Raw genomic sequence first — 25,384 nt, forward strand, 5'->3', positions numbered from 1 at the left:
AAAACAATCTAATTTGGAAATAGTTGTATTTCTGCGCTGTGGAAAGGAATTGTGAAGACTATCTTTATATCCGTTATCCTCATGTATAAGGACAATAATTAGCAGTATTTCAAAGAGGGTACATCAAATTTACCTTCTCAACACAGAATGAAGACTTGCTGAACAGTGAGTACCTGATATTCAGTATCTTGATCAGCAATAGCTACTGCCAAATTTCCATTTATTTAGCATGAACCTTTCTGATATCCCAGCCAGAAGGGTGGAGTATAAATGCCCATAGAAGACATGCTTCTCTTCATTTTGCTACCCCACCATCCACATCCAAAATACCTTAGATTGCAAGTTCATCATGGACTTCTCAAAAGTTTTTGGTGGTGCCCTCTGATGGTTACAAAGAATTGCAACGGCCCGGTTGGCACGGTTATAAGATAGTATCTTTGCTGGGATGTTCTCATCAGCTGTAAAAAGGAAACATGGTAATAAGAGTCCATCTGTGTAAGAAGAGAGAACACACAATGTCCCTTTCCCCAGTGCTTTATCTTCACATAAAGGTTTTACTGGTCCTCATCTCATTCAGATGATCAATTCAGGTTCCCCCAAGGCACAAGGTCAAAATCTGAGAGTCAAAAGAATCATCTGCTTGCCTCAGTGCCCACCTCCCCCATCTAACCACGCACCCAAAATAGCCTGAAGAAAATATGGGAATTGGGACAGAAAGAGCCTGTAGAGGAGGGTAAAATGAAGGGACCAAAAATTTTACATCTTAAAACCACAAGGCACTATATCTTTCAGAAAGAAAAATACAAAGTGTCATCTAAGAAGTGTTTTTACTTGTGTCATATAGCATTCTTTACCCCACCCTAAAATACTGACCCTCAACATACCCATCTTTGGCTTTTTGAATACCATTTTCTAATACCATTTGACATATTTCTAGAGGACAGTGGAAATTCAGCAGTGACTAGGCTCCAGAGAAAAAAAGCTTGTGGATCTTGGTGATACTTTCTGCAGCTAGTTTTTAGGAGGACACTACCTACTCTTTTTTTTCTTTTATACTTATTTATTTATCTATTTATTTGGCTGTGTCGGGTCTTAGTTGTGGTATGCAGGATCTTCATTGTGACATGCAGGATCTTTTGTTGCAGCACGTGGGCTTAGTAGTTGCAGCATGGGGGCTCTCTAGTTGTGGCGCGTGGGCTCTAGAGCACGTGGGCTTAGTTGCCCTGCAGCATGTGGGATCTTAGTTCCCCGACCAGGGATCGAACCCACATCCCCTGCATTGGAAGGCAGATTCTTAACCACTGGACCACCAGCGAAGTCCCGAATACTACCTACTCTTAGGAGGGAAAAAAGAAAACCTCAGGGAAAGGATTTGCTCCTATGCTGTTTTAGTAACCATGACAACCTTACTCTCTCCAATTTAACAGAACATCATAGCACTTTATCTTCATTCTATGAGCTTTTAAATAACATAGATATAAAACACAAATGCAGGCATTTTCAGAGCAGATAGAAAGCCCCTGTCAGCATTTCATAAAACTATTCTAGAAGCTAGAGTAGGAATAGGGGAAACAGCACTGATCTGTTTATACATCTAAGCCTTAGCCCTCTATTAGAGGTATGGAGGGAAAAAGTTTCCAGTCACAATGTTAAGGAGGAAAAGTAGAACAGATCTAGGACTTAGCTGAGTAAGGATAGTGGTCATCATCGGTAAGGCTATGGGCCCTATCTGGTCAGGCAGTACTTACGAGCTGTGAGTTCCTTTAGCTGCTGCTGTAGCGTGATGGAGGCATTGTATGTACGGAACACCTTCGCTGTCAAGCCCTCCATGAGATCCTGAAGATGTTTATTTAGAATACCAGTCTGGAGGAGACAAAGCAACGAAGAGGATGTTGGGATTTAGGTAAAAGCCATACATACCACCCTGGCCCTTCTGGCAAGCTCCAGGACATTTATGCCAGTGCAATTACACCTTGCCAAGTTTACTGTCCTGCCAGTGGGAAGTTAGGAAACGGGAGAAGAATTCCAGAATACAGAGTTGCATGTACCTCCCAAAGAAGCACACTTCAATCTTAAGCAGGCCAATAAAGCAACTGTATCCTTCCCTACTAAGATTTTCCCCAATAAGATTTCAGGGACAGGTCTTGGGTCTCTAGCACAGGTGGCTGAGCATCCAGCCAAGGGAAGGCTCTGCAGAAGCCAGAGGATAACAGGCAGGGTTCGTCCACCCCATCCCAGGGCTTCGGCCATGGATTTGCTGTGTGCCTGAGGAAGGGAGGGTATACAGGGTGTCCCAGGACAGGCCGAGCGGAGAGCCCCAATCACTCCCAGGCAAACCTCTCCTTTAGGAGCTTGGGAGGCTCTGGCTGGACCCCTCTTCAACCCAGTGCAGTTTGCCCACTCACATTGAGTCTATCAAAAAGATCATCCTCAGGCTGTTTGTTCTCCATAAATAGTTGTAAGTTCTTAAAAACCTAAAAGAAATAAGCAGAGCCTAATTATTATTATTTTTGAAACCTCTACTTTGGAAATAACTGCAACTTAAAACTTGCCAACAAACCAACCAACCGCACAGAGTACAAAGAAACACCCATATCCTTTACCCAGATTCACCTACCATTAATATTTTACCTCATTTCCTATTTGTGCAGTGTACACATACACTCATTTCCTTTCCACATTTATGTGTGTATATACACAATTATTCGTTCAGAACCATTTCTGGGTACTTACATAATTATGGCCCTTTACCCTTGAATACTTCAGTGTGTTTCCTAAGAATAGGGATATTCCCTTACATACACACAGTACTTCTCAGCTTTATAAATTTATACTGACACATTTTTATCCAATCTATTGTCCATATTCCAATTCTGTCAGTTGACCCAATGATGTTCTTTACCTCCCCGGTGTGGAATCCAACCTAAACTCAGATATTACATTTAACTGTCAGATCTCTTTAGCTTTGTTTAATCTGGAACATTTCCACAGCCAGCAAAACCTAATTACTGATGAAACATCAGACTGCTGAAGGGCTGGACTACTGGGGTACTGCACTCTGTAAGGTCTCCAGTTCAAGTCCAGTACTTCTGGGGGACCATGGTGCTGCAGCACCCTCTTCAGCTATGGGCTCAGAGATCTGGGGACTCAAGGGCTACCTTTTTGCTGAGTGAGGAGTTGGGGGAAAGTTGAGCAATGCTACGAAAATGACAAATTTGCAACATGACCAGGGAATACTGAAGTGTGGTTAGATCATTAAAACAGTGTGATGGGATAAACCTAATGTACAGTTCATTGTGAGGGCCAACTCTCTATAGCATTCTCTGTTGAATGCTGCCACAGGAGATGGCCCCTCGTTCCCAGTAAAGTAGCATGGGGTGAGGGGTGAGGGGCAGGGACTAAAAGGAGGTACACAGGACACCAAACAATACCTCTCCACTCTCTTTCAAGCCATTTCTTCTAGTGTTCAGCAAAGCACAGAGCACAGAAAAAGCACTCAACAAATGCTTGTTGAATGAATGAATGAAGAAACAGGCCAGGGAGCTCAGGCCACATTAACTTACTCGTTTCTCAACGGGGACTTTGTTATAGTATCTGATTGAGTCCTTTCCCAGGAAGTCAAACTCTACCACGTATTCCTGACCATCCAACTCTGGGTGCAGATTGATGTGTTCCACACGAAGTGAGCAGCAACCCACAGTGTCCGCTGTTTCTCCTTCCTCCTTCTCATTGCCCGCTCGCAGAGCAAGCTGTCCAGGGATGAGAGAAGGAAAAAAAAAAAAAGATAAGCATGAATGAAGAAACGTCAACATCTGTAGGAAACCAAAATCAGAAGCCTCCCAATTCTCTTCGGGAGCAGAGCATCAGTTTGCAAGGCCTGGGAATTCCGGGTCTGCATTGTTGCTTCTTCCCTTATAAAATGAAGTGTGGATCATCAAGGGATATTAAACTTTCCCAGAAATCTAAGCTTCTGTTTACTCTTGTCCTTTCAAATGGGGATAGTGGAAAGAACATATTTAAAACTCTGGGCAATCAGACTCAAAAAGCTAGTCTTGTAATTTTGCTTAATTTTTAAGACAATTAAGAACTTGTGTTAAAATAAATATACTCAGTGCAAAACCGGGGGAAAACACGAAATCTTTTTCTTCCAAAAGAGTGCTGAGAAACTGATCTTCAAAGCACTGACTTCTAAACTGTAGTTGTGATACATTGGCAGATTATTTAACCAATTTTAAGGATTATAACCATCCTTTTTAAAAACAAGAAAGTAAAAAAATCAGAATTCACTGCTCATAGAAAGGCTAAGCATTATTTTGTGCAACATTTGTTTCAGTTACACACAAACATATTTATGTGTTGCGTAGTGATATAAAATAGAATTTTGGGGGGTGGTGCATTGTCAGAAAGAGTTTGAAAATGTCAGTATTTCTGGCACATTCAGATTCATGAAGATCCTCCTATTAGGCAGACTGTATCTAGACAGCATCAGACACTGAACATCTCTCTCTCCACTTCCACTTTCCTTACTGGACCAGAGATCAGGTGAGCAGGACCCCAGGTGTCTGGGCTGTCACTGCTTCTCCAGCAGTACTTATAGCACAGGGTCTGGAGGAGTAAATGCTTCCCACATCTCCGTTAAGATGAACATGGTAGACGACGTGACAGGAAGATGCTCTCACCTTGTCGATGAAGTACAGAGCTACAGCTCTCTGCCGGACTTTCATCTCTTTGGACTTCCAGTCTTCCCGGTACTGGTTCCGGATCTTGTCCACACACTTCTTCAGCCGCCGAGCAGTCTCATATTTCTGCCAGTCTTTCTCACCCTGCAAAAGACCCAGTGCCAAAGGTGGATTGCTTAGGGACGGTGGAGTAAAGACAGACACTGAATATCCAAGTTCAGAGCTCTGAACCAAAGAGAAGGAACTTGAGCTTCAGTTAAGCAAGGCATATACCTGATGAGAACTCACGCTGTCCCATTTCCCTGACAAGCAGAACTGGCTCTTGTCTGATTGCTAAGAAAGCCTCTGGCTTTCATTTTGTGAAATGTTTATGTTCTTAAGAAAAGCCCACATGACATGTCCCCAAAATTAACTTCTGTCAACACAAAGGGTATAAACATCCCTATTCCCACATCAGCATCACAGCTTTGCTGCTGAATCTGTGACCCAACAACAGTTTTCTGCTAGGAGTGAATTTCATTAAATTCAAGACAATCATTCACAATTTGATGGAACTGTCAAGGAAGCAGAACCAAAGATAACAACATGTAATTACTAAGGAACACAATGACTTCCAGGAACAGCTATAATTATTCACCATTTTCTAACTTCTGCATTTAAAAGTATTCTTAATGAGATTGAGGGCAACAGTGTTACTGGGAAGACATTTTTTTAACATTAGAGCTTTTAGTGGCAGGTTTAAAAATTGATTCTAAAGCCAATGAAAGGTTTTAAAAAGGGTGTGAAAAGACAATCTAATCAACAGTGATGGAAGATTTCTGTTACCTTGTTGAATGGGAAAAGATTCACAAGCAAGGACTGTTAATAATGTCAAGTGAGAAAGGAAAGGAAGGAAAATAAAATCCAAGAAATCCAAAAGGGCCAGGGAATATTACAAGGCCTGAAACAGACTATATGACATGAACACAGGGACAGAATTTGAGAACTCAAGAATCTCAGCTCTTAGTTCCCCCAGCCCACAACCAAAGAGAGTTGCAGTGATTTCTACCTATGACATAGACAGGTGGTCTTTGAGGCATAAGAACTGCGGTCAAGGTACCTGGCCTTCTGAGCACGCAGGTGTGTGGGGCACATGGAGCAAGAAATGTCTTCTGGGGCTTCCCTGGTGGCGCAGTGGTTAAGAACCCGCCTGCCAATGCAGGGGACACGGGTTCGAGCCCTGGTCCGGGAAGATCCCACATGCTGCGGAGCAGCTAAGCCCGTGTGCCACAACTACTGAGCCTGCGCGCCTAGAGCCCATGCTCCGCAACAAGAGAAGCCACCGCAATGAGAAGCCTGCGCACCGCAACTAGAGAGAGCCCACGCACAGCAAAGAAGACCCAAGGAAGAGAGAGGGAGAGAAAGAAAGGGAGAAAGGGAAGGGAAGAAAGAAAGAAACGTCTTCTACTTCTAGTTCCTAACATTCAGAAATGAAAGCTACGCTAATGAGTCATCAGCACACTCCCACAGCTGTGTGTGGACTAGTTGTATATGCTTGTTTGGCTACAAAACAAGAGGCTCAGTAACTACCTGTTGTTGTGGGTGGGTGGTTTAGTAGTTGAGTGATACAGGAGAAATATCCAAGTTCTATATACTGACAATGGGAAGCTGAAAACTTCTCTCTGGTTTTTCTAAGTACATTCTGACATTTAAGAGGGCAAATAGGACTTCCCTGGTGGCGCAGTGGTTAAGAATCCGCCTGCCAATGCAGGGGACACGGGTTTGATCTCTGGTGTGGGAAGATCCCACATGCTGCGGAGCAGCTGAGTCCGTGCGCCATAACTACTGAAGCCCGCATGCCCTACAGCCCGCACTCCACAAGAAGAGAAGCCACTGAAATGAGAAGCCTGTGCACCGCAACGAAGAGTAGCCCCCGCTCACCGCAACTAGAGAAAAGCCCGTGGGCAGCAACAAAGACCCAACGCAGCCAAAAAAAAAAGCAATTACACATCTTAAAAAAGAAAAAAAAAGAGGGCAAATAAGAAAAAGGTGTGGTAGAAACTTTCCTCATGTAAGTAATAAATCTCAAGTCAGTAATAAATCTCCCTGACAATCATTCTTATATACACACCCACGAAAGACGGGACACGAAAGGCTCATCTTCAACAGTACAGTCTCTAGCTCAGAAGTGGGCTCCCTCCCATCATTCTGATACACACAGGCCTACCAAAACCTGAGTCTGAGTCTTCGAATTCCAGTAGGGTTACATTTGCTCATTCCTTAGTCATACCACTGAAACAAAGTTTAGAAAACCTAACAAGTAAGTCATTCACGGGATAACCACAAGACCAACTTTTCTTCACAGGTTGGCTAGGCTCCTGGCACAAGGATCCAGGATTATCTCAAATAAGGACACAGAGATGGGGGTGGTGGGAAGAGCCACCTTGTCTAGGTCTAACAGGAGAGGGCTGGCCCCTAGGAAGTATGCATATCCCTGTGCCCTTCAGTTTCCCTAAACAGAATCCAGAGAGTGAACAGCAATCTGAACCCCACACATACATAATTTAAACAAAAGACAATAAACTGGCCCTACGTGTTTATACTATGTTTAAAAATAAAATCCAACCAGCTTTCCATACATGCCCATTCTTAAATATGTTTGTCTTCTTCTTATTGATTTGTAGAGTTCTTTATAGATTCAAATCCTTTTCAGATAAAAGTAGTATATTTTCTTCCAATACTTCCTATTCAACCTTTCACTCTGAGTAAATCTTCTAAAAAGATTTTACGTTATGCAGATTTAAGTATACAATTAGATCAGTTTTGACCATCCATAACCCATGTAACCTACACCCCATCAAGTTAGAGAATATTTCTGTCATTCCAGAAAGTTCCCTTATGACCCCTCCCAGTTGATCACCAAGCAACCATTGACCTTTTAATCTGATTTCTATTATCATAGATTAGCTCTGACTAATCTAGAATATTATTTAAGTGGAATCATAAAGTTGAGATTCTCATGTCTGGCTGCTCAACGTGTTTTAAAGATTCATCCATGTTGTTGTATTTATCAGCAGTTCACTGCTTTTACCTTGCTGGTATATTCTATGACTATCTCTAATGTGTTTGACTATACTACACTGTGTTTATTCTGATGATGGACCCCTGGGATGTTTCCAGTTTTGGACTCGCATAAATATAGCATTATGAACATTGTTGTACAGGTCTTTTTGTGGACATATGTTTTCATTTTATTTGCAGCAAAATTACCTAGAACTGGAATTAGTATCTTACTGTGGTTTAAATCTGCATTCCACTGATAACTGGTGATGCTGAGTACTCTTTCATGTGCTTTTTTACTGGCCAGTCCTCTACCTTCTAAAGCATCTTGTCTTTTGCTCTTTTTTATGGGATGTTTTGTCTTTTTATTATTGAGGGATAGGAATTCTTTGTATATTTGAGATACAAGTCTTTTGTCAGATGTATATATGTTGCAAATGTTTTCTCCCAGTCTGTTACTTGTGTATTTATTATCTTAGCAGTGTCCTCTGTTGAACGTAAGTATTTATTTTTAATAAAGTCCACTGTATCAACTGCTTATTGTTAGTGTTTATTTTGTGTCCTAAGAAATCTACTCTAAGGTAATGAAGATGTTCTACCATGATTATCATCTAGAAGCGTTAATGTTCTAGCTCTTACACTTAAAAATTTAGAACTGTATACTAAGAAGTCAGGTTCAGAATGTAATTTTTTTTTTTTTTTTTTTTTTTTGGCTGTGTTGGGTCTTCGTTTCTGTGCGAGGGCTTTCTCTAGTTGCGGCGAGTGGGGGCCACTCTTAATCGCGGTGCGCGGGCCTCTCACTGTCGCTGCCTCTCTTGTTGCGGAGCACAGGCTCCAGACGTGCAGGCTCCGTAGTTGTGGCTCATGGGCCCAGTTGCTCCGCGGCATGTGGGATCTTCCCAGACCAGGGCTCGAACCCGTGTCCCCTGCATTGGCAGGCAGATTCTCAACCGCTGCGCCACCAGGGAAGCCCCAGAATGTAATTTTTAAAAAAATAAGCACATCTTATTTTCTCCTTCTAATAAAACTCACCAAAATCAGAGCTTCCCAAAACTATAAAGTTTTACAAAGACATTTTCCTTCAATCCAGCCCTGTATCCCCAGATGGTTACATTTAAAAGGTTATAGACACATACATCTTTGAAACCCCTAGGTCCTAAAGAGAGAAGAAACAGAAGTGGGTATTTGGCACTGAGAATATCTTGGTATGACTGAATGCAATGTGATAGCAACAGTGATACTGAAGGTTGCTGTACTTCATTTAAAAGAAAAATGATAAATTTTGTTCATAAAGTTAAGACTGGTTTGAAGAGTCTTACTTTTAGTAAGGCCTACTTCCCCAGGTTACAAGACCAGATAATGCTTGGCAGGGGCTGGACTTAGCAGTTGAGAACGTACTATAAGCAGTCCTTTTGCAACCTCTAGATCCATGGTTTATCTGGGATCAGAGAGTTTTGTTGAAAACACAGGTTCCAGAAAGCTGACTGTCATTTCCCTGCTATTTCAGATTCTACAGGCACCAGGTACAGAGTGGAAGAGGACGGAAATGGAAACACTTGCAAGAAGATGTCTGTATAATGGGAATCCTGGGTGGAAAAGCAGAACAAACCAAGATGAGTATATAAAGATGTGAATGAGCTCAGGACAGTCTTTTCAGTAGCTGGAGCATGTGTTACTGTGGCTCTCAAAAGTTCTGATCCTTTCAGTGACCTAGGAGACCAGAAGTAGTGTAACGCTGGCTATGACCACAAGCAGACCAATCCAAGTTTCTAGAAAGGGGGCAAGGACAGGGTACATCAAAGGGACACATTTCAGCTGTGCTCTTTTTTACCCTTGACTAACCAAATTTTTTAAATTGTCAAAAATCTGTAAGTCACATCATGCTTGAGTTAAATTTTTTGAAGGAGCAGAGATGGAGTAGAAAGGTGTAACAGTATTACATGGGAGAAGTGAATGAGCAAAATACAGATACAAGAGCAAGCAAAGAATCTCAGGAGAAATCCCTAGAGGCTGAGCAGAAAGGTGTACAGCAGAGCCCCGTGATGGTGGCAGCCTCCCATAAACTGGACCTAAAGTCCCCCATGAAGTAAAACCACCAGTTACCACCCTTCACCCTCTATGACAAAATCTTACGCTTCACAGACCTTTGTCAGATCAGGTCAATGAATTCATGCTTTAATCATCACTGTACTCCAAACATGTAGCAATGAAAGTGCTTCATGCAAGAAGGGGCAACCTGAAGCCAGGGGCTGTGTTAGCGTGGGCTGAGCTGGGTTAGAAGACTCGCTGTAAGACAGGAGGAATGAGCAGAGAAGTGGAGAGCAAAGAGGAGGAAAAGGGAATGATACGCAGACAAAAACTACTTCCCATTCAAAAGGGTTTACAAACAAATTCCAAAATATATGAGGAAAATGGGTTAGAAGAACTGCCAACAAAATAATTCGTACATGAATTCACTTCAGGTAATATTTTAAAGAACAAAGACTTTCAAGAGAAAAAAAAATATAACATCTACTAAAAAGGACAAAAGAATGATAAAATAAGCACGTCTTAAATGAAATGAAATCAGGTAAATATGAAATAAAAATAATTAGAAATCCTGAAAACAAAAATAATAATTGAAACAAATTATAGGTGGGATAAACTTTAGATTGGATATAATCAAAAAGAGAATTAGTGAACAGAAGTTAAGTCTCTAGAACTCCCCCGAAATGAAGACCAGACCTAAAGAGACAAATAAATGAGAGGAATGGCCTAGAAGCTATGGAAGAAATAATGGCCGAGAGTTTTCTAGAATAAAAATGCTTTTGTCCTCAAATTGAAAGTCTAGTCTGAGTATCTTTAAAAATATATGTATACTTAGATACACCATAGATCGCCAATAATAAAGATGCATCCTTTACTGGAGAAAAGACAGATCATAAGAATGAAAATAAAGAAACTTTCAGATAAACAAAAGAAAAATTTGCCACCTATGGAAACTCACTAAGTAAACGGTAAAGGATGTATTTCAACAAGTAAACCCAGAGAGAAGGTACTGAGTACAGAAATTAATCGAGTATTTGACTGTGACAATAGCTGACTAGTGAGAAGTTAAGGTTTTATGGATGATTGTTTTTTAAAAATATAAAAATAGTGTCACTATATAGAAACTCCAAAAAGACACAGACACTTTTATAATAAGAGTTCAGCAATGTTGCCAGATAGAAGATCAATATTAAAAAAATCAACAGCATTACCACTCCAGTAATAACAAACAAAAATGTAACAACGAAAAATACTCAATTGTACAAAAAACTATAAGGTCTCTAAGAAAAGTTTAAAAAAATGTGTAATACCTCTATGGAGAAAATTACGAAACAATATTGAAGGATATATTCAAAGACATGAATTAATGGAGAGGTATAACATGTTCATGGATTGGAAGATTCAATAAAATAATCTCAATATTTTCTCCCTATTAATCTATAATTTCAATGCAATCTTATAAAAAAAGTCTCAATAGTCTTCATTAGAACTTGACAAATTTATCTCAGAATTAATGTGGAAGAGCACAGAGCCAAGACAATTTTGAAGAATGAGACGAAGGAAACTTGTCCAACTCAATACTAAGACTTTATACAGCTACAGTAGTTCAGACAGTATGCTACTGATGAAGAAACAGACAAATGAAACAGGACAGAGAGCCCAGAAACAATATGACATATGTGTAGAAATGTGATATATGACAGAGGGGTAACACAACTAAATTGTTCTGGGACAACTGGTTATGCATTTGGGAAAAATACATTAGATCTCAACCTCACACCATACACAAAAATACATTCTAGTGGATCAAAGATCCAAATATAAAAAGCAAAATCTTAGAAACATATGGAAAAAAGAGAAACTTGTGCTCAATGTTGGGAGGATGGTGGTGATGTAAACTGGTTCAAGTACTTTAGAGAACAATTTGGAAATATCTAATAAAGAATTTTTAAGGGACATTTTCGTCTGTATACACAAGGAAAATGTGTTTATGCCAGCACTATTATATTAGCTAATGACTGTAAACCCGAAGTCTCTCTTGACAAGAGAACAGATAATTTTTTATATAATAGAATACCGTGTAGCAAATAAAATGGATAAATTAGAAATGTGTATCAAGATAATAAAATCTCAACACCAAAGCTGGGTGAAATAAGTTGCAGAACAATCTCAATAACATATCTCATTTAAAATCAAACCTTGTAAAACAATACTACATATTGCTCATGCACACATAATATACTGTAAAAATACAAAAATACACACAAGAATGAAAACATTAAATTCAATGTAGTATTCTCTAGGGAAAGAGATGAATGGCACCTAGTGGGCTTCAGCTATGGTTATCAGAATACTTTTTATGAAATGAAGCAACTGAAGAAACAGGGCATGGTGTTAAAGTTTGACACAGCCAGATGGTAGGTATATAAGTGTTCATTATATCTATTCTTGTATATTTGAAATATTTCATTGAAAATAAAATCCCTGTTACTTGTATCTTTCTATTTTTATCTAAAAAGAGAATGCTTCTCCTGCTGGCAGTGCAGTTAAAAAACCATTTAACATGCTGTCAAAACCTCGACCTCTGAAGATCTGTTTTGCTGAGTGGGACATAACCGAGGAGGACTGACAGAAAGCTTAAGAAATCACATTTATTTTCCCCTCAACAGTACCACTTGCCAAAGCTTTAACCATTTTTCATGACTCAGGATCCCAACCCAGTTGCTAGAGTGAGCCACTCTGTCCTGGGTATAAGGTTCTAGGCAGGGCCTACATCTGGGTGGCTTTCTAGGTTCACTGCCATAACCATCACTCAGAAACCTGCACAAATCCTTACAGTGCACAGCAGTTATCTGGATATTGTCTGAATAAAAACTGGCTGGCTCTCTGCCCTTGAGGAGCTCCCCCAGCTTGTCTAACGAGTCTCTCAACCCTCAAAGACTCTCCTACTACCGACTCTAATCCTGCCTGTAAGAGCACACATGTATTTGGCATCTGTTCCCCTCTCTCGACCCCCACTGCCATCATCTTGTCTAGGTCATTGCCGTTTCTTGCCTGGAGTACTGCAACAGCCTCCTACTGGTCTCCCTACTTCCTGTCTGTGTCCAATCCAGTCTCCACAGAGCAGCAGTCAGAATGATCAATTATATCACAGGTTTCTAAAACACAAATCTGGCGTTATTCCCCTCTTTAAAGCCCAGTGGCTTCCTACTGGATTTGGATAATAGACAAAATTTTAGGGACTTCCCTGGCGGTCCACCGGTTAAGACTTCGCCTTTCAACGCAGGGGGTTGCAGGTTCTATCCCTGGTCAGGGAGCTAAGATCCCACATGACTCGTGGCCAAAAAACCAAAACATAAAACAGAAGCAAAGGCTTCCCTGGTGGCGCAGTGGTTAAGAATCCACCTGCCAATGCAGGGGACAGGGGTTCAATCCCTGGTCCGGGAAGATCCCACATGCCGTGGAGCAGCTAAGCCCGTGCGCCACAACTACTGAGGCTGTGCTCTAGAGCCCACGAGCCACAACTACTGAAGCCCACGCGCCACAACTACTGAAGCCCGCGCACCTAAGGCCTGTGCTCCGCAACAAGGGAAGCCACCGCAATGAGAAGCCCGCGCACCGCAACAAAGAGTAGCCCCTGCTTCCCACAACTAGAGAAAGCCAGCGTGAAGCAACGAAGACCCAACGCAGCCAAAAATAAATAAATAAATAAACAGAAACAAAACACAGAAGCAATACTGTAACAAAATTCAATAAGGACTTTAAAAATGGTCCACATAAAAAAAAAAAAAAAAACTTAAAATTTTTTTTTAAGGAAGAGTCTGAAGATCTGGCCTGCATCCCTCTCTCCAGTCTCCTCTCCATCATGCCTCTTTCTTGCTCACTGTACTCCAATTACGGTGGTCGTCTTTCAGTCCTCAAGAACACGCAGCTCCTTCTTACCTCAGGGATTTCAAAAGGCTGTTTTCTTTGTCTGGAATGCCCATTCCCCTATCCTTTCCATGGATAAATTCTATTCATTCTGTAAGTCTCATCTTAAATGTTACTTTCTCAGAAAGGCCTTTCCTAAACCCCAGAAGCCAGATCAGGTGCCCTGGCATACTCTCAAATAGGTACCCTGTATCCTTTGCAGCATTTACAACAGTTTGTATTTATTGATTTGATTATGTGTAATGCCTGTAAATCTTGCTCAAGTCGGGTTATGCTCAAGACACTCCTCTGTTCCAAGCCAGTGGTTCTCCATCAAATGCAGAACATGGTCTAGTCACTTTAGCATGGCATTTAAGGCTGGCAACAATTTGGCCTCTCAGAGATTAAATTTATCTGTAAAATGATGGCATTAGTACATGTCTGGTGTGGTTATTAACAGAATCAAATGTCAACTTATGTGAAAATACTTTTAACAGTAATCCAAATCTTTTATTTTGATAAATTTTTTTTATGTGGTAGAACACACATAATATAAAATTTACCATTAGTGACATTCAGCACATTCACAATGTTGTGCAACCATCACTTGACAATTTTTTCTGTTACTCCTTTTCACACCCCTCGTCTCTGTCCATAATGACACATTTCTCTCTGTTTGAAATACCTCTCTTTTAAGACCTAACTGTAACAAAATTTCCTTCATAACGTTGTTTCTAATCTCTAGCTGCTGGGAATAACTACTCCATTTATCTGAAGCATTCAACATTCACCTTTCCAATACAACTGACTTCTTATCCGACTTGCCCAGCAGCCCATAAGTTCCTTGAGGGCTAAAACCATTGTTTATCCACCTTGGTAGCCCTACAGCTTGGTGGTATTTCAGAAGAGGAATACAACATGTTTCTTTAAATGACTTGACTTTTACTTGCCACGGGGGTTCTCTTTCTGATTCTATACTTACTCTAAACTAAAAACAGAGACATTTTCCAATTACACTGAAGAAAATATATAATACATGGGTATTTTTCATTAGGACACAGGACTATATGCTAGAAAATGTGCGTTTAGTCTTGAAAAGACACACAGCCTTTTGAGCTGTGGCTTTCAAATCTTAACAAGTGTTTAATAAGCTATAAACCAAGATTAAGAGGGTCTTTAGCCTCAGTCCCCTGCATGTAAACAGTCAGTCTATACAGAACTAATTCCTTGACTGTTTTTCTGTGGAGCCCATCTCTCTTTTAAGTTGCTGTTCACATTTCCATAGTATGTCTGAGGGACTTGCCCAAGCAGGTATGCCTAGCAGGCTAACAAGAACTGACTGCCCTTCCAAGACAGTTTTCTCCTTTCAATAACAGTATCAATAAATAGCAACACATGGGTACTCAACAGTTTATGATATGCTTTCACATACATTATCCCACTTGGTCCTGGTGGAATCTACCCAGATGAAACCTTAGGAAAACTGAGTATGTAAGACTCTAGATTTTACAACCTCTTTCTGGATTCAGAGTAATTACATTCCCTTCTTCAGAGCCAAGGAAGGTGAGGAAGAGAACTAGCTGTAGAAGCCAATACACATTTACCACGTTCTTCATTGCACTCTGACCACTGGACAGTAAACAATGTGAAGGCAAGGACTGTGTCCATCTTGTTTACCAACACAATTCCTAGCACCATGCATACACTGTGCCAGGCTCATACTGGGATTTCAGTTAATATTTGTGAATTAATAAATAAGATTACAATGTGATGTAAAAAATGGATACATCTTAGGGACATCACCAGATAATGCTAATTATGAAATTACCTTCTTTTTGTGGGGATGTTTTTCAATTTGTCAGAGTGATTCTAGAGGCTGAGAACATTAGATTTCAACAAAAAGACAGAGATTATCAGCCCCACTAACTGGTGCAGCTCTTAGCTACCCCTTACCTTGATTCGTGAGCTAGGGTTCAGCATGATGTATTTAATAGAACCTTGGATGTTCTCTGTCCAGGAGACTAGCCAAGTAACCTTGTTATCATGTCGGACCTCTTTCCACTTATGACCTGGAGGAGGAGCAGGAACCTTGGCATCTCTGTGGAAATAAAGTGAGAGCAGTGAGGTGAGAAGTAATGAGCAATTTTCACCTTTCATAACCTGAAGTGGACAAATCTGCTGAGCATATATTTCCAAGTTTCCTCCTCACCAGTCAATACGTGATAAACACTTGGAGATCTATACATAGAAATACCATGCTGCTCCCAAATAGTCCTCTGTAATGTAGGAAAAATTCCCAACTACCAAGAACAAAGGAAGCCCTCCACTTCATTTCCGGCCAAAGGATGAACTGTGCTCACTTGCTACAGTTGATGATTATATCCTCAGGCATGATCCGTCTCTTCAACATGCCCATCTTGGGGTGGTTGCCACGGCCACGGAAAAGCCCAGGAGGTTCTATCTTGAAGTTGGCAATCCTTTCTCTGTGGTTATCCATAATACAGAAGCCATATTCTTTCAGTAATTTTTCATTCTCCTCTTTGATTTTCTGGAGATGGCAAGGAAGTACTCAAAAGGGATTCAAATTACTGTGCTCAACTCATACATTCTTAGCTCTTGTGGGAGAACAGGTCAAGGTAGAGAAAAGTCTAAAAATCACTAAGAAACAAATTCAGATAAAGGAAAACCTAAGAGATTTTTTTTGGCCGCATGGGCCCCCTACAGTGGAAGTGCAGAGTCCTAACCACTGGACTGCCAGGGAATTCCCAGAAGACCAAAGAGATTTTTCAAGCTTAAATACAATAAAATTCCCATGTGAACAGTATTTCACGTGGGTTTTCAAGTGCAAAGAAACCTGTTATGGATTCTTTCCTAGTACATGGGTACATATATTTTATACTGTGATCCTTGCTCCAAAGATGGAATGATTTGGAGCCTCCTTACCCTCTGCTGACTCTTCCTTCATATTATACTCAGCAATTCAATTTAAGTTAAGTCCTGCTGCCTTGTGTGTAGATAAAAATCCACAACTTGCTGGCAACAGGTGTCCTTGGCAGGGCTCTGACATGGTGTTACTTATAAAACCTCCCTAGGGACTTCCCTGGCAGTCCAGTGGTTAAGACTCGCGCTCCCAATGCAGGGGGCCCAGGTTCGATACCTGGTCAGGGAACCAGATCCTGCATGCTGCAACTAAGAGATCCCGCATGCCGCAATGAAGATCCTGCACGTGGCAACAAAGATCTCGTGTGCCACAACTAAGACTCGGCTCAGCCAAATAAATAAATAAAACAAATACATAAATATTAAAAAAAAAACCAAAAACAAACCCTCCCTAAAGTGGTTTTTAATTTGAAAAACACCCCTGAAGTGAAAAATAAACCAAATTTCACTAATTGGGAATACTGGAGAAAAGACTGAGACTAAAAAGCCTGGTGCAGGTATCATTCTTATCCGTATAGTAACTCCTAATTTTTTAAACTGAAGGTCAAATAGGCACCCTCAAACAATGAGTTAATATAAAGACAACGGCCTAAATTATATAAACATGCAAGTTTAATATACTGAAACTACAAGGCCTTGAAGTGCAAAGAATTCCTTAAAATCCTTAACTCCTAGACCTCTGATTCTAGATAGAAAATGTTTTAGGCTTGAGGGCCATACAGTCTCTGCTGTAATTACTCAACTCTGCCACTGTTGCATGAAAGCAACCATAGATAATAGGTAAACAAGCAGATGTGGCATGTTCCAATAAAACTTTTCTACAAAAACAAGCAGCCTATCTATTAGCTTGCCTACCAGTATTCTAGAAGAAAGTGACATCCCAGCTGGATACTAGAAAGATCGTTCAGGAATGAGGTTGGCCACAGCTAGAAGACGAAGATGGATAAGCATGCCTAGATTCCAGAGTAAAATACATCAAAGAAGGAGAGTGTGTGTGTGTGTGTGTGTGTGTACATATGGCCAATATGATTTTATCTGTCTTATTAAATCCCTAACATCCAGGAGCCACTGTGGGTCAGATCTGCCCATCCTTAAATACTGTATTATTGGAGCTACTGGCTGGTTTTTAGATCAACAGAACACCAGGGTTCTCATATTGAGCCATTAAACATAGTGCTTGTTCACAATTTTCAGTCTACATAAAACCCTTAAGAAATTCTAGACTTCACTAGGCTGAGAATCCTACATCTTTAGTACAGAGCCATGTGAAATCATTAAAGTCAAAACTATTTTGTAAGAAACAAGAAGAAAATTAGATAAACTGATCACTATTCTAAAATCCTCCAGAGGTTTAAGAAATTCTGCAGTACCAGTTTCTCTTCCTTGCTCATCTGCTTCCGAGCTTCTGTCTGGGCTTTGAAATACTGGCTCATCTGGGTAAAATCACATTTGCTGAGGTTGGTGATAATATTCTTCTCTTCATTGGTCATTTCCTAGTTAAAAGAAAAGGGGGAGACAGAAGAAGAAGAAGGTAAATAAACTAAAAAGCCCTCTGGTTTTTCTGCAGTTACAGCAAAGCATCATGTTTTCAGTCAAAGGGTATCTGGCGAGGTAGTCAATCTAAACTTGTGAGTTTTGAAAAAAAAGAAACATGTTTCTTACTTCATTCTGTTATAAATATGGATTCAATAGAAGACATTCAAAATAACTTAACACTGAAAAGGGTAACACTCTTATGTAGTTTCTCGTACTCCTTGGCACACTGCCCCAACCCCCTAAGCATATGAGTACCACAGCTGGGGAAACATGAATACACATCGTTCATTTTAATAATGGGAGAAATATTCCCACATTCATTCTCTCCTAGAAACATCCTTGCTCTATTCACTTATTAAATCTTACTTCTAGAGCTATTCAGAAGGTAAACTTCAGCTCAGCCTCTGTTCATATTATCCATATTGAGAATAAGGAAATTGTTTAAACTCACGTAGGCAGATACAGGATAGATACGTGGTTTCAAGAGCAGAAAGCACCCAAAGCTAACGCGCATGAATCAAGAGGGACCAGGACAACATTAATGGATGTCTCTTTGCAATAGCAGGCAGAGGGCAGTCCTGCAGAGGCAAACTTTGCTTTGCTCGGCTGGAGCTGAGGTTTTCTGTTTGGCCTAATCTGATAAACTACCCCCTACAGGCCTATGAGAGCTGACAGGAAAGAAATACAGGTATTCTTGTTGGACAGAAAACCTATATAATACAGTAAATGAACAGAACCCCCTCCCCCAACTTTTTAATACAATAAAATTCATAAAACTCAAATTGTACATCAGGGAATTTTTTGTAAAATTACAATTTATTACTTAGTAGTTGATCAATATTTTTGTAAGGTGCTAGGATATCAATATATAGGCTACAATACCTTTCTCCAGTCTTTAAAGAAATTTTTCCTAAATATTTCCTTAGTAGTATATTCATGGTCGAGCATTTTTGCAAAGAACGTAGCTACTTCTTCTGCTTTGGGGCTCAGCTTCATGACTTTACCTAGAGAAAAAAGTGGTTCCAAAAAATGAGGTGTAGTATTCATGTTCTGAGTATAAACACTGAGGCTCTGGAGACGTCTTCTTCAATAATGGTTTACCTTCCAAAGGTATGTATGTAAAGGTCTGGTGACACGTGGTAACAACAATAACAACAAAGACAGTAGTATATTGATTTGTATCTACTTGTACGAATTCGCCTTCTCTGTATCAGATATTTACCTGGGTCATTCTCTGGAGACTATGCCAGTAAATTGTTCCCAGGAGCCTGCTCAGGACAGGGATGACCTGGGGGAGGCCCAGTCACTCTTCCTTTTCCTTTCAGCAAGCAGGGTCCTTTACACCTCTTCAATGGTTTTTAAAAATCAAATCCTCAGAGGGACTCCTGCCACTGCTAAGCTAAACAGCTTCTGTTCAAGAAGGGGAGGAAGGGATAGGGCAGGGAGTGGAAGAAAGGAATTGTGGGGAAAAGAAATAGGCATCTTTCTTCTTTAAAGTTAGGTGGGTGGAATATGAATTAAAAATATATATTCACAGCAGGCAAGCCCAGATATCCCATATGAAAAATCTAAGTAAGACATTCCTCTAGAACCTTGCTACTCAAAGTATAGTTCATGGACCAGCAGTATTGACATCACATGGGAGTTTGTTAGAAGTGCAGGATCTCAGGCCCCACCCCAGACCTACTGACCAGAAAGTACATTTCAATGAGACCCCCAAGTGGCTTGTGTATACACTAGAGTTTGAGATGCCCTGGAACACAGGCATTATGAGGTTGCCTCTTTCAGGGAAACAGGGCTCATCCAGAACACAGGGATGACTGGGGTTCTTGGCATACATGTTTCTCCACTGCCTTACTATTACACAGGTACTAATAATTCACCAAGGATTTTCCCATTTATTACAGAAAACTAAAACTTAACCAGAAATCCATTCATTTCAAAACTCAGAAGACATCTCATCTCATGATGGTTATAAAGTTATTATCCCTGATTGTAGGGTTGATACAGGGAATTGCAGCTCCAAACTGAAACTTTCACGGTAGACAGAAAGAACCTGCTTGAAATTCGTAATTTTAAAAGGCCAGCAGGTGGCGCGGCTTCCCCTCTCAACATTCTGGCTCCTTCCAAAGACGACACCTTGGGGAGGATAGGCTGGCTTTCAAGAGTTTCCTGCACTTCTTTAGAATTCCCCCACTCAAGTCGGAACCAGTGTTGCCAGTTAAGATGTAACATGCTTCCAATATAAAGGAAACCATTAAGTCACTAAGAATAAAATAAATGAAATAAAATAGAAGGCAAGAAAGAATGTAAACTGTTCTCGGGTATGTCTGGTATACTCTTTGGGAAATTTTACTGAATTCTGTCCCAATAGAGAAAGCAATTTTGACGCCTCCTGTTTTAGATGAGCTGTCAAAAGATGAAATGACAGCTCCCAGCAGTAGAAGGGTAGGAGGATGACTTAAAGGCTCCTGACAACGGTAGTGCTTTGTAGAAAAGGCTGAGCTCCAGGAATAAGAAACTGCTGAGTCAGAGCTGAAAACTGGAGGTTCTTAGAGGCCATTCACTGCTTCAGCCAGTCTGTTCCCCACCTCCCTGGCAAGCGCTAAAGGAGTCTGAGAATTCTCTTCCCTAGAGAGCAGGCAGGACTGACAGTATCACTCCAGACTAGTAAGTCAAATACAACTTCTTGACTTTCTGCAGTGTGGGACTTTACCTAATCAAAGGGAAGAGATCTGAGAAAGAGCAAATGAGAAAATGTGAGAGCCCTGGAGCTGGAGCTCCTATAAAGGATGACTGGGCAAGAATGCAGGAAGGGACCATGGTGACCAGTGATATTAGCTCAGGCCTTGGCTTCCCATCTTGGAAAGTAAGAGAAACCCAAAGGCTAAAGAAAGGAATCTAGTTGTCCTTCAAATCACTTTGGACCTCAGAGTTAGGCTTTACCAGTTGAGCTTTCTAAAGCTCTTGGTAAACCCATACTAGGGTTACAGAATACCTGAACTTTTATGATTTTTCAAAGGCTCTTTCTCTTCATTGGAGTTTTAGCTTTGAGTCACATTTAAGAGTCTCCAGGAATGACCCACTGTGAGGGCTGACAGTAGAACTCTGTACTCCTGTCCTGTGTTGTCCACTCAACATAGGCCAGAATGTTTTTCTGATGTAAGCATTTGTCACTGAGGCTATAAGGTCCTGCTAGATGGCACAGTCCATGAGATCAGGGATTCGTCAGTATTGTCGCTGCTGGGTCTTGGTGTCTGAATACAGGCACGCTGAATAAATACAGTTTAAAAAAAGGAATTCCAGCTTGCCAAGTTTGACATGTTCCTCACTTGCAAGACCCAGCCTTTCAGTATAAACTACTACCCTTGACCTATAAGCATACATGGCCTGAGGCCACTGCTCGTGGACACAGAGATATACCAGAACTCTGAGTATTCACCACTGATGCTTTTCAGCAGTTCTCCTGGCCCAGTGTTTCTCAAAGTTTGGTCAGCAGACCACTTGGTTCAGAAGCACCCAATATCACTCAACACCAATTAAATGGGCCCAGACCCACTTGGTGAATCTGAAGCACATGAGAGTTTGAGGAATAATGCTCTAGCCATTTCTGGAGAAAACTCTCGGAATGAGGGAAATCAGTTGAGTATTACCATCTGCAAACTGCTATATGCCAATAAGGGAGCATCGAAGACTACTCTCAAAATGTTCAACCCAAGGACAGAAATACCAGTGACAGTTAATAGACAATTCTAAGGGTTCTAAGAGAACTAGGCAGGATATTTCTTCCAAGCGGCTCATCAGACTTGACTGCATAAAGGGCAAAGGCATAGTGTTGTGCTGTGTAGAGTGAGTGATAGACACCTATTACCCCTACCTAGATGTTGATGGCAGACTAATTAATCCTCAACCAAGTACTAAATACTATTTCTAGCAATGAGCAGCTTGTCAGCTTGCATTATGTCACTAAAATAAAATACTACCATTCAAGTCAGGCTTTTCTAGTAACTCTTACGAAGAGTAGCTCCCTAGAAGTAAAGTTCAGATAAAAACATTAGACTTGTGGACCAAGTGCTGTGTGACCTATGTAGATGGACCTTTTTGGGACCATGTCTCAAAGGGAGACAAGGGAGATAAGACAGCCCCTTTCCCACGGCACTTTTTCAGCACCAAATGGGCCTTTAAGAGTTAAGTAAACACCTGATAGCCCTTTCCCCAAACCATACGATGACGATAAAACAAAATGAAACAAACAAAAAGGATTATACAGCACAAGATCCTTCCTCACTTTCTATTCCTAAATAGAAGCAGACTCTTTCCTTGGCCAAGAATTGGACAACCTTGGAACAACTCACCATCATAGTAAAACTTGACATTCTCTGGAAGAGGTTCATATGGTGGAGCAAATACAGGACCTTTATGTTCTAGGAATTTCCACTTGATGCCTTCAGGATAGCGCTCTTCTTCCCACCTTTAAAAGACAAAGTACAACCTCATTTAGTGATCACTTCACCTAATATAGAGATTATCACCTATTAAATGCCAAAATAATTATCTGCTCAACTGACTGGTGCTCTGGAATGACTCTCGGCCCCACATTCAAGGCCTGGGTCAAAAAAACCAGCATCCTTCACTTTGTAAAAGCCAATACTCACAACAAATATGATGGAATAATCAGGTGAATGGAGGAAAATACATTTCAGCAGTTTAGTCCAAAGATATTGAGTACATGAGATCATTATTCAGCAATAAGTAGGGGATATGGATATGGAAACAACTGTTTTATCACAATGATGTAACAGTAAGCCACAACGGTGTACATGACAGAGGTATTATTTTTATTACAGCTGATACATAGGAAAAGGCCTCCTGGGAATGGAGATGCCAGGTGAAGGTGTAAGGGAAAACAACCCTTTGAGAAAGTACATAATGACTATCATCCCATGTAATAGTTCCCTAGTATCCTTCAAATACTCAGACCATATTAAAAACATCCCTATTATATCCAAAAAGTATTTTATAGACTAGGATACAATTAAGGACCACACACTGCAATTGGTTGATATGTCTCAAAGTCTTTCTTTCTCTAGAATTAGACAAACCTTCTCACCACCACCACCACCATTTTGTTTTTTAAAGAGTCAGTCAGTTGTCTTACAGATAGAATACTTTAAAACTTCACAGATTTTAATCTTCGGTATTTCTATCTTAAAATGAAAAGTCCTACAGTTCTGCAGAATTATTCTGGAGGCCAGTTATGCATATTCTATTACTTCCTGTCATCTTCCAACGCCAATGTTTTAAAGTTCAGAAACATCAAATAAAAATTACATGTATCAAAAACTGTGCTGTAACAATACCATTACTATAAAACCAAGGTCAACATATATGGTCAAATAATTTTTGACAAGGGTGCTGATTATTAGGAAAATGTAAATCAAAACCATGAGATAGCACTCTCACCCACTAGGATAGCTATTCTTAAAAACAAAAACAAACCAGAAATAACAAGTGTTGATGAGGATGTGGAGAATCTGGAACTCTTGTGCACTGCTGGTGGGAATGAAGCGGGTACAGCTGCTGTGGAAAACAATATGGCGGTTCTTCAAAAAGTTAAACATAGAATTACCATATAATCTAGAAACTTCACTCCTGGGAATACACTCAAGAGGACTGAAAGCAGGCATTCAAACAAATTATTTGTACACAAATGTTCACAGCAGCACTATTCACAACTTCCAAAAGGTAGAAACAGCCAAAGCATCCATTAACAGATGAGTGGATAAATAAAAAGGAGTTTATACATACAATGGAATATTACTCAGCCTGAAACAGGAAGAAAATTCTGACATGCTACAACATGAATGAACCTTGAGGACATTTTCTTAAGTAAAATAATCCAGTCACCAAAGGCCAGATATTGTGATTCCACTGATACAAGGTACCTAGATTAATCAAATTCACAGAGACAGAAAGTAGAATGGTAGTTACTGAGGGCGAGAAAAGGGGGAATGAAGGAGGGTTATTGTTTAAAAAAGTTTCAGTTTTGTAAAGTGATGAGAATTCTGGAGACGGATGGTGGTGGGGATCACTGCATAACAAAGTGAATGTATTATAATACCACTTAACTGCACACTTCCCCCAGAATCTTTTACTCTCCAAATCAGAGAAAATACATATGTATGGATGGATGTGTGTACAGAGATGAGAGAAACTGCAAGAAGCCTATCTATAGCAGTCACAGAGTAACTGTATGGGGATCCAGAGCACCATGTTTTCCTTTATCCTAGGACTTGGTTCCATTCTTCTCATCAACTCCACTGTTTTGTTTTCGTTTTGTTTTTTTTTTTGGCCACGCAGCACGGCTTGTGGGACCTTAGTTCCCTGACCAAGGATCAAACCTGGGCCTACAGCAGTGAAAGTGCAGAGTCCTAACCACTGGACCACCAGGGAATTCCCAACTCCAGTGCTTTTTAATTAAGAGTCCAACTTTTTATAATTTTTTCTATTCTGTCACATTCATCCTGAAGGCTCACGGTAACTTCTTAACCATTTAAGCAAATTAAGAGATGCACTCAACACTAAACCTCAGTTTAAACAGAAAGAAAGAACATATCCTATGACACATGCTGATATCATTGGATCAGCAACTACTACTATACAAATAAAAATAGTAGTGTTGGCCTTTTAAGGCCCCCATCAATGGTTCACCAACAAAGTTAAGAAAAACATGTACTTAATCACACTTAACACCATCAACAAACTCCCCAGTTTCTAGATATTCTCATGAAGAATCATCTGTTTCGAATAAACATGGGACTTATGTTCCAACAGGCCAACCCTGACACAAAAGTACACTCAACTCAAAGCAGAGCTGAAACTCTATATAGCTACAACGGGTAACAGTTAAAAATAGGGGGAGCTGGGACTTCCCTGGTGGTGCAATGGTTAAGAATCCTCCTGCCAATGGAGGCGACACAGGTTCGAGCCCTGGTCCAGGAAGATCCCACATGCCACAGAGCAACTAAGCCCGTGTGCCACAACTACTGAGCCTGCACTCTAGGGCCCACATGCCACAACTACTGAGCCTGTGTGCTGCAACTACTGAAGCCCACGTGCCTAGAGCCCGTGCTCTGCAACGAGAAGCCCGCGCACCACAATGAAGAGTAGCCCCAGCTCGCCACAACTAGAGAAAGCCTGTGTGCAGCAACAAAGACCCAATGCAGCCATAAATAAACAAACTAATTAATTAA

The 25,384-nt window shown here is 40.6% G+C and overlaps 2 protein-coding genes across 2 annotated transcripts in view; one reads left to right on the forward strand and one right to left on the reverse strand.

The window, feature by feature from the left end:
* Positions 1 to 12,242, forward strand: part of ZHX3 (zinc fingers and homeoboxes 3) — a 205,317-nt gene extending 193,075 nt beyond the window's left edge. Inside the window, exon 6 of the transcript XR_014254796.1 lies at positions 9,226 to 12,242. The gene's annotated coding sequence lies outside the window, so the exon portion shown is untranslated. The remainder of the gene's footprint in view (positions 1 to 9,225) is intronic.
* TOP1 (DNA topoisomerase I) overlaps positions 1 to 25,384 on the reverse strand; it is an 86,623-nt gene that overhangs the window by 5,375 nt on the left and 55,864 nt on the right. The window contains exons 9-18 of the mRNA XM_082430177.1: positions 22,487 to 22,602; positions 19,014 to 19,135; positions 17,966 to 18,088; positions 16,016 to 16,203; positions 15,609 to 15,753; positions 4,680 to 4,823; positions 3,564 to 3,749; positions 2,406 to 2,474; positions 1,749 to 1,863; positions 331 to 458 (exon numbers count right to left, since the gene is read on the reverse strand). Of these exons, the coding sequence (XP_082286303.1) occupies positions 331 to 458; positions 1,749 to 1,863; positions 2,406 to 2,474; positions 3,564 to 3,749; positions 4,680 to 4,823; positions 15,609 to 15,753; positions 16,016 to 16,203; positions 17,966 to 18,088; positions 19,014 to 19,135; positions 22,487 to 22,602 (1,336 nt within the window). The remainder of the gene's footprint in view (positions 1 to 330; positions 459 to 1,748; positions 1,864 to 2,405; positions 2,475 to 3,563; positions 3,750 to 4,679; positions 4,824 to 15,608; positions 15,754 to 16,015; positions 16,204 to 17,965; positions 18,089 to 19,013; positions 19,136 to 22,486; positions 22,603 to 25,384) is intronic.

Source organism: Balaenoptera physalus, assembly GCF_965194825.1.
Source record: "Balaenoptera physalus genome assembly, chromosome: 16".
Classification (NCBI taxonomy): Eukaryota; Metazoa; Chordata; class Mammalia; order Artiodactyla; family Balaenopteridae; genus Balaenoptera; species Balaenoptera physalus.